At 37.5% G+C, this 10,034-nt stretch overlaps 1 protein-coding gene across 6 annotated transcripts in view; it reads right to left on the bottom strand.

The window, feature by feature from the left end:
- Positions 1-8,776: 8,776 nt before the first annotated feature.
- WASF1 (WAS protein family member 1) overlaps positions 8,777-10,034 on the bottom strand; it is a 35,056-nt gene continuing 33,798 nt past the window's right edge. For all 6 annotated transcript variants that reach the window (XM_023745331.1, XM_006104036.1, XM_006104035.2 and 3 more), the window contains one exon: positions 8,777-9,631. In XM_023745331.1, coding sequence (XP_023601099.1) covers positions 9,474-9,631 — 158 coding nt within the window. In that variant the 3' untranslated portion in view covers positions 8,777-9,473. The remainder of the gene's footprint in view (positions 9,632-10,034) is intronic.

The following is a 10,034-nucleotide window of genomic DNA, read 5'->3' as shown; positions in this document are numbered from 1 at the left end:
TTGGTTGCTTCCTGCACGTGCCCTGACCAGGGCCCAGGCCAGAGAGGAGCCTGCAACCCAAGGTACATGCCCTTGACTGGAATCAACCCCGGGACCCTCTGGTCTGAAGGCTGACACTCTATCCACTGAGCCAAACTAGGTAGGGCCTCATCCTGTTTTTAGGATTACATAAAAGAGTGTAAACTACTTAGGACAGTGCCCGAACAAAAAGTATAGATGGTTAATAGGGTGGTGGTATGAGGGTGGCAATGGTAATAATAGTAATACTTCCTTGATAATATGTAAAACTTTGACCCTTAATTATATGAAAAGATTTATCCAGAATGATTTATTTCTCAAAGATTCTAGACAGGTAAACATTTATTCTCAGCATAAATGTTTTATTTTAAGGTATGTATTATACCAAGACCTGGGAGCAGAAGGGTGAGTAAGACCGTCTCTATCCCCTGGCAGAGGTATTACCTGTGATAGTTGTTGGGGCACCACTTGTATTCCACAAAGATTCCAGAATCACCATAAGAGTTAAAATAGAATTGGAAGTGTAAATAAACGCTTCAAACACACATTCTTCCCTTAAGCAAGAATGCTTCAAAGTGAGGTGCCACTAGGAATTTTGATTTTTGATGAAGTTTTTATAAGCTGTATAACTTTAAATAGCATCCTGCAAGTCCCCAAGCAGCAAATTGGGAGCCATTTGACAGGTCTGCCACTTGCTTTCTCATTCTCCAGAAAACTCCAGGGATGCACTGTCTCCACTTACGTAAGCCCCTGTATCTATTATTTTTGAACCACTTCCCTTTGTTAGTTAAAAATAACATGGATTGTTCACAGTTTTTTTTCCTGATGTGTCTTTAAATGCAGCTGCATGCAGTTCCACCGCAATGTCAGTTTAATTGTGAGCTTAAAGGATTCAGTTAAAATGTGGACACGGCATTTTATGTAACTCATGCTCAAGATGGGAAAACGTTTGGTTGATAATTTTAACTTTTCATAAGTACCAAAAATGGTCTACATGTTAATTTTGAAAAAGGAATAAAAAAAAAAGAGGTTGCTGGCCAATGTCTTCTGGGAATAGGTACTAGGTAATTCGGATCTACCTTCTTGCTGAGGGCAATCAGAAAGCTGGATAAAGTAGTAAAAATACATGCTTGAGACCACCTGAGAGATAACAAGATAGTAAAGAATTGCCAGGCCGAGATCTGGGGGGATTTGATGGTCCAGTTACTTTCTCTTGTTGGCTGTAAAATGCACCATTCATATCTCGCGCTGGGGGAAGCATAGTTCACGGAGGCCCCAGCTGTTGCTCTTCTGGATCTACTATTGTGTCCATGCCAAGGCCAGCTCACCTTCTGCTGCTCCTCGCCAGTGACTAAGCACAGCAGGATTAGTGATACTGGACCATTCCCCTAACAGGCAGCTTTAGCGTGAGGACTCCCCACAGCCCTAGCCAAACCTTCTTAGAGTAATACTGCAGTCCAAGACACTTTTCAACCAATACTCCTTTCCCCTCCTCTCCTTTCACCAAAGGCTCTCCACATGCCTTCTCTGGTCCCCCTGTTCCTTTATAGATACTCCCCCCAATAAACATCTTGCACATCTAACCCTGTCTTGGCATATGCATCTCCTATGCCAAGGTCCTAACCTAACATAGGTGGTAGCGGTAGGACAGAGTTTTGGGCTGGCTCTTTCATTACCTGGGAGGCAAAGAGGAATGTCGTCCTGATTGGTATGTGGGGCATGGATAGTCCCTGGCACGGGTAGTGGCCAAAACTGCCTGAGAAAACAGCCTGGGGAGGTGACTGTCCCTGCTTGTATAATGAAATGATTCAGGAGTGAAATGAAAAAGGCCTAAAATGACAGTGGGGTTGGCTGGTATTGCCAAGTTGCAATGATGCTTGGCAGTTTAAGAAGCAGTTAAAGTCTCTGGGTGAGAGCTCAGTTTGGTAGTTTACAAAAAGGCCCTTATTCTGGCTGTGGAATGCAGATACAACTACAGACCTGTTCACTAGAGATACAGAATTCTAGAGACATTTAAATGCTCAGCTGATGCAAGTCGGCTATGCTAAGGCCAGGAAAACTTGCATGAGGGCGTATGAACAGCATGGCCACAGTGGCAGGAATGAAGACGGTACTGAGCTCCCACTTACCAAAGTCAACCCAGCTACTGCTGCCTCTAAATGCCCAATCTGTTAGCAGCCAATATGATTCTAAAATTTAGATAGAAATGCAAAGGACCAATAACAGTGAAGAAAACCAACAAGGAGGGTGGGCAAGCTTTCTTGGATATCAATTCTTTCTATAAGGATATAAACATGTTAAAGAACTGTGATATTGGTATAAAAATAGATCAGTGGAATGGAATGAAGTCTATAAAGACTCATGTATTTGTGTGTATCTGTATTGTCAACATTATATTGTTATACCAATCATATATCAGCATAAATACACACATATACTTGTCTGTGTTTATGTATTTTTGATAAACTGGTCCTGCAGAGCACTGGGAAAAGGACAGTCTTCAATAAAAGGTGCTAACTTGATTGGATATCCACAGGAAAACAAAATGAATTGCAACCCTGACCTCACATGGCGCACAAAAATCATTTCCAGGTGGATTATAAATCTGACTGTGAAAGGTAAAACAACAAAGCCTCTAGGAGACAATACAGGAAACTCGTTTTTACAAGCGCGGCCTGGAAAAATATTTCTAAACAGGGCACAGAAAGCACTAACCATGAACAAGACTGGTTAGTGGACTACATTAAAATTAGCAACTTACTTTCAAAGAGCACCATTAAAGCGAGAAAACAAGCCACAGAAAAGGATAAGATAGGGCTCATAAACACATGAAAAGATGCCCAACCTCATTAGTAACCGGGGAGAAGAAAATTTAAACCATAATGAGACACTGCCACAAACCCACTAGAATAGCTAAACAGAATGATACCCGAGGCCAGCAGAGATGTGGAGCAACAGGAATTCTCAGACTGCTGGTGGCAGTATAAGCTGGTACAGCTTCTTTGGAAAACCATTTGACATTATCTACTAAAGCTGAATAGCCTATGACTGAGCAATTCTACTTCTAGGTATACACTTAACAGAAATGCCTACACATGAATACGAAACATATGAAAAAGTGCTCACATGCATATTATTTGTAAGAGCCCCAAACTGCAAACTAAAATAGCCACCAACAGTAGAATGGATAAATTGTGGTATATTTGTAGCATGGACTACTATAAAGCAATGAAAATGAACAGAGCACAGTTTACATATAGCAGCATGAATGAATTTTAAGAGATGCCAGATAAAAAGGCATATGCTAAAAGATTCCATTTATATAAAGTTTAAAACATAGGCAAAATTAAACTGTTATATTTGGAAACACATGCTTAGGTGGTAAAATGTCTAGATAGAAGCAAGGAATGATTATCATAAATTAGGATAGTGGTTCCCCTTGGGGTTGGAGGTGAGAGAAGGGTGGGAATTAGAAGGAAGCATGAGAGAGACTTTCTGGAGTGAGGACAACGTCCTATTTCTTGGCCTGGATGGTGGTATTCACATGGTGGCAGATTGCTGAGCTGAAATTTTTATGCACTTTTCTGTATGCATGTTTTATGATAAAAAAGATGAAACAACCAAACAAAAGGAATGGCTGGCCTTTGATATCAAGATGAAAGGCTTAGTACTTGGTTAGTAGGCCCTTCTCTTTGAGTTATTTTGATAATGGTGAGTGGTTCACACTGAATTATCCAGATGCTTTTACTGAGACTCCCTGCCAGACATTTCTGAGATGTTGGCTAAAGGTAAAAAACAAAAACAAAAAACCCCAGCTTATTGGCATAGAGCTGTGGAAAATTAACCAATCCAAGCATCAAATCTAAAAATTTAGCCTCGTCTTAATATGCTCTAAAAAAACAAAATTAACAGAACCAAGCATTGTCTTTATTTTTAATCTGAGGGAAGTGTCTTTAAAAGAAAATGGATTCCTGCCAACTAAGTAAATGAAGCAGATGCGATGACTCCAACATGAAAGGGATAGGTAAAAAGTCAAATCCCAAAGAGCCTCCCCTGGCCGCCTCTGTTTTGAATTACACAACCTTCACGGCAGAATCATCTCTGACAGAATTCTCAGAAGATTTCTAGATCTGAAAGACGACACAATAAAGGATAACTGAGCATGTTCAAATGAGGATAGGGCAGACATTCTCAGGTGCAACAGGATAAAAAGCAGGAACTGCAGTAAACTGAGGAAGCAAGAAAACCAAGATGTCGTCGAGCCTATGGGAGGTGAAATGTAAAGTCTTAAAAACAAAGAAGATCCATCTGCATGTTCTGACGAGCCAGGAGAGCCCACGGGAGTGGACTGAACGAGAAAAGGCCATCAAACTAGCATTATGGCAAGTGAGAGAACACCTTCAACATGGGAGTTTAATCATGGGATTAAGAGACTAAGACGATTCAGTCTTCCCTAGAGATAGTTCTTGCAAACCACAATACAGCCGAAACCCAACTGATGAATCCAACTCTTTCTGGCAATTGTCTTCAGGAAAAAAAAAACACAAAAACCCAATACACATACATTGCAGACTGGAGCCACTGTAACATTGAGGTCATTAATTTCAACAATGTTTTCAAGATTGTTTTGCAATGTCCGCTTTCCCTGGAAAGCTCTCCCACTTTTCACACTGACTCCTTCAAGCCATATATACTTTTCTTAAAAATGCTGACACTCCTTCTGCTTCCCAATCACCCTGAGCAGGGTTGTCACCTACTTCAAAGAGAAAATAGATGCCATACGAAGGAAAAGTTTTCAACTTTTTGGCACCAGACCTTCAGATCTGTTTACATAGCCGCCCTTTTCTCCTTCCTGCGGAAGAGGTCTCCTTTCACAAATACAAGATCAATCCCTCCCTCCAACCATGTCAGTGGTTCTTTCCCTGCCTATGTCCCAAGCTGTGTCACTCACCCTCCCACACCGGCTCCTCCTCTAATGGTCCTTTTGTCAGTGAGCCAGGACTGGAAGTTATCCTGGACTCCTTTCCTCTCCAGTTACCAAGTCCAGTGTATTCCACATCCTAAATCTCTACTGACTATATCTTGTTATCTATCTTCTCTGTCACCACCATCCCTAATTATGTCACCTACTGTAACAGCCTGACTAGTCTCTTGACCTCCAAGTTTACTTCTCATTCACTTGCACTTGTACCTGCCAATCATCTTACCAAAATGCTATTCTGATATATTACTTCCTCAATTTTATTGCCCATGGAATGAAATACCAACTCCTTAATATGGTTCCTAAGACCCTCTCATGATTTGCTCCTGGCTCGCCTTTCTAATTTATTTCTCATTACTTCACTCCTTGCATCAAGCATTTCCAGACATTCACACACTTATTTCCTTTGCCTGGGAGACTGTCCACCCTCCCTTCAGCATTTTCCTGCTGAGGTCCACCTCAATCTTTAAATGCCATTTCCTCTTGGAGGCCTTTCCCGACTTCCTAAACTAGGTTTGGTCTCTGTGCTAGGAACTTTCCTGACATAACATTCATTGTTCTTTGTCAATTTATCTGTACGCTTAGAAAGGAGGGCTCTGTCTATTCACAGTTGTGGCCTCAATAGTCAGCAGAGTAACTCTGCAGGCATCAAAAATGTTTGTTAAATAAATAAAAGGAAATATAATACATATAAAAAGAAATATAAAAATAAACCATGCATAATAGATGTGCTCCTTTACCTGGAATGATCTAGATAAATAGTTCTTATAGATTTTCTTTAGAGGTGCAACATTTCAGCTTTCATAGGTAAGAACAAAATAGATATTTTTAAGTAATATTTGAAGCTGTTACAATGGAAGACAGATTGTGATTTGATAGCTCTTGTGTCTTTTAGATTGTTTCCAGGCCAGAAAAAGTGGATGAAAAGTTTGATTACTCCTGGAGACATTCATGTCCTGTATCAAAATAGTAGTAATACTGGAAAAGCTAGTTACCTAAAGGCGGGATGGGTAAATAAGAAATTTATCAAGAAGTCTTTGAGTATAATATACATACTTACATAGATATGATAAAATATTACCAAATTTTTATCTATTATAGGGAAGAGAAACTATAAATATCCTAAGAAAGATGACTTCAATACATGCTCAGTTGTATTTAAATATATTTTTCTAAAGGCAAAAAGTCAGAGCAGCTGGCCTTACAATAGTAAGAAAAAGGTATTGATAACTAGACTGTAGAAAAAAAAAGTGCTTGAAATGTTCATTCAAGGGTGGTATTCATTCTTTATTCAGAGCTGGGTTGTCAGGCTTGAAAAGCAACAGATTACTGATGCATCCTACAGCCAAGTCATGGAGAACATAAATAAATTTGTCCTTAGTACAGCAATGAATAAAGGGGGAGAAGACTTACTCTTTGTATTTCAAGGGTCAATGCCTTCTGTCTGGCTTCAGTAGGACGATTTCTAGTAACAGTTATATGACACAACTTAGAACCACGATAATTTCACTTTCATTAAACACAGCAAAGTGATCCTTAAATCCTGATACTGCATGATTAATATCTTGCATTGATTTATCTGCATTTTTTATCATGTGGATGATATAGAGATCGGGAAATCTAAAAGAAATTTCTTGATCTATTTAGGAGCTTTAAATAATTTATTTTATGCCTCCTCCAGTTTAAGGAGGTAGTTTAAAAAAAAAAGCTGGGGTCAAGATAAATGTAGCAGAGTGAAAATAAACAAGTAAACAGCAGTAGTATGTTTACTAAGGGCAAAGATAAAGCTGTTTTGAAAGTAATTCATGAGAATTCCTACTAAATTAAAATACTTGATTAATTTTGCTCTCTGCCCTAAAAAAAAGTCTTCAGAAATATTAATAACTCCCACCTTTTGGCCAGAAGCCAATATCTTTCCATTTCTTAAATTGCACACACATATGCACACAGATAGATACACACACACACACACACACACACACACTTACACAGTTTTGATGAAGTCAGGGCTAATTTTAGGTCATTCTTGTTACTGTGATTAATGGTGAAAAATTTTTTTAAACAGGAGCAGTATCTAGGAAGATATGATTTTAAGATCCTTTGTAGACAGCATAAAAAGGGGTATTTCTGAACCTACTTACATGAAGAGAGATTGTGAGTTGCCTATTTTAGACAAGGCACTGGCTGTCTGGTGAGTCACCTATGTGGCAAGCTCAAATAGGTAATAACTGTGATACAAAATGGCATAAAGTATCATGTGAAGAAAGCTTGTAATAAAAGAATTTAAGAAAACGAAAAGGAATAAGAATTCCTGTTGTGGTGATCTGAGAAGACTTCATGAAAAAATGAATGTGAGATGATTGTTGAAGAAAGGGTAGGGCTTTCTAAAGGTAAAAATAAAGGGAAGTGTTTCGTAATTTATAGAACACAATCCAAATTTTGTTACTTATCTTTTAATAAATATTTGTAATGTGAAATTGCTTCAGAAGTCATCTCATCTGCCCAAATAAATGATAAATTATGAAAAGCAGTGGTTATAGCTTAAAATGCCTTACAAACCTGCAGCTTACAAATATTCCTTACTTAAGGGTAAAGAACACACTTCCCCTCTCTCCACAATGACTGAATTTCACCCCAAACTCCACTAGGTATTTCCCTCCCTTCTTCTGTCCCAACATTATTGGGAGGAAGGAAAAGTGTCACAATAAAAGCCAAAAGGATTGACACCTTCATGGAGGTAGACTATACACAGAATAAAGATTAAATAAAGGACTAAAGAGTATTCACTGGATTTGGTAATGTGGAGGCAAATGGGTGACTTCAACCAAAACAAGTGAAACCAATTATTTCCCCGTGATACTCATTTTTTCTTACTCTATGCTTATGACCTTGTAGAATAACAACATAATTCAATAAGAAAAAGGTAGTCATTACCCAGTAACTTTCATCCCTCCTAGAATATTAAAATTGACCACTGAATGACATGTTCCAAAACTATCTCAGCAAGTTAACTTGAAAGGATATTTTGATTTTAAAATCTATACTACATGTATGGCCTCTTTAATCTGTGGACACTTTATCTTCCAGAAATGTGGTAAGAAAAAACACAGAAATAGATCATAAACTATTTAGGATACATACTTCCAGGCTTTACAACAGATCCACTTCTATTATTAAGAAATCTTCAACCATCTCCTTTTTATCACCCTTAAATGCTCCAACACCAATACCATTATGTTTTAGCTACCTGGCTATAATTGAGCTGTATAAAAACTATTTGCTACGCCTTTTGACCATAAGTACAAACTTTAAACTGTGCCATATTTTCTGGAGTTAAATTCAACATTATACAGTTTTGTAAGGTTGGAACGAAACCTTAAATGGCTACGCAATCTGTTGTTCTAGACAAAGCTACTAAGAGTGCAAAGCAAATCTTTTTATTAGAGCCATTAGGATATTTTTTAAATGTTTTTATTGATTTCAGAGAGAGGAAGGGAGAGGGCGAGAGATAGAAACATCAATGAGAGAGAATCATTGATCAGTTGCCTCCTGCACCCCCCCTACTAGGGATCAAGACCGTAATCCGGTGTGTGCCCTGACTGGGACTCAAACCCTCAACTTTTGGTGTATGGGATGACACTCCAAACAATTGAGCCAACTCAGCCAGGGCTATAAGTGGATTTTTAAATCTTTGTTGGCTATCTATGTATTAAGAGCCTACTTTATATTATTTGATAAACTTTCAGAAATAATTTTATTCAAAGAGCAACACCCATGAACCTTTAAAATGAACCATTTATTAAATCATTCTTAACAGTTATGTAAGTTACATGTATGTTTATGCCAGAGTATTTCACATGGAAATCTTTTAAAGTTTTATAGGCAAGCAAAATCGTACCACACAATATATAAGTGGGAAGGGGTACTGCTAAACATTCAAATAAAGCAAGTATTTAAAAACAATAAAACTATAATTAAAGAAATTCAAGCATTCCTTTAAGAGAATTCAATACTACAAGCTAAATGTACTTTCTGAGTGTATTCATATAATCAAGTCAGTGTTTCTTCTTTTAAAACATCAAGAAATGGAATAAGGCTCATTAACAGATACAGCTGCCCTCAAAATTTCAATCTCAGTTGCTTTCTTTAAATTAAAATTCACAAAGTGCACAATTAAGATATATCAAAAAACTGAATCTGCTACTCTAACAACAGCTGTCCATGCTTAATACTTAGTGGTTTATTTGACCAAATTGTGTCTTTTCAGGGAAAAATAAAAAAGATAAGCCACTGTAAAACATTTAGTTGAAATGTATGCTAATATTTTTCTTAGAAATAAAAAATTATGGAAGAAAAGGGTTATTTATCTTAAGGGAAAAAAAGCAAAACACTGGAATGATCAAACATTTCCAAAGAACAAGCACCACAAAGGACATTTGCATTCAGTTTTGTAATATTTATCAATGTATTTTTCTTACTCCAACCAATCTACTTCATCGAATTCTGAATCATCTTCTGAATCACTATATTCCACAGCAATACGGCGGGACAGGATGGTGGCAACATCATTTTCAATGCGTTCATGTTTAGCTTCCTGTTCACGCTGCTCTTCTACTTTTCGTAGCTGAATACCTGATATAGTAAATCCAAACCATTCATTGTAAACCAAAATACTAGATATTATTAATCTTTCTGGAATAAAATCAATACACATGAGAAATACTAATAAAAAAATAAAAAGCAATGTCTATTAAAAAGATCTTGAAGGGATCATATTTAAAAGACATTAATTTTTTTTATTATGTTATCTGTAGTTGGTGGAACTTACCAGACATCCCACTAGATATCTACAATGTATTAAACCATTATAATCTACTGTGCCTCCCTGCTCACCAAATCCTAAAAAGTTAACCAGACGATACTTTTCTTCTGTGATCTCTAGAATCAAATAAAATAAACATTGTTGACAATATTTTCTGAGGCTTTATTCTCCCTGGTACTTGAGGAAAAGGCACTCTTATTCATTCTATTCTGT

This window comes from Myotis lucifugus, unplaced genomic scaffold (assembly GCF_000147115.1).
Source record: "Myotis lucifugus unplaced genomic scaffold, Myoluc2.0 scaffold_537, whole genome shotgun sequence".
NCBI classification, from domain to species: Eukaryota; Metazoa; Chordata; class Mammalia; order Chiroptera; family Vespertilionidae; genus Myotis; species Myotis lucifugus.
Note: the sequence above shows the minus strand (reverse complement) of the source record. Positions and strands in the feature narration are given on the sequence as shown.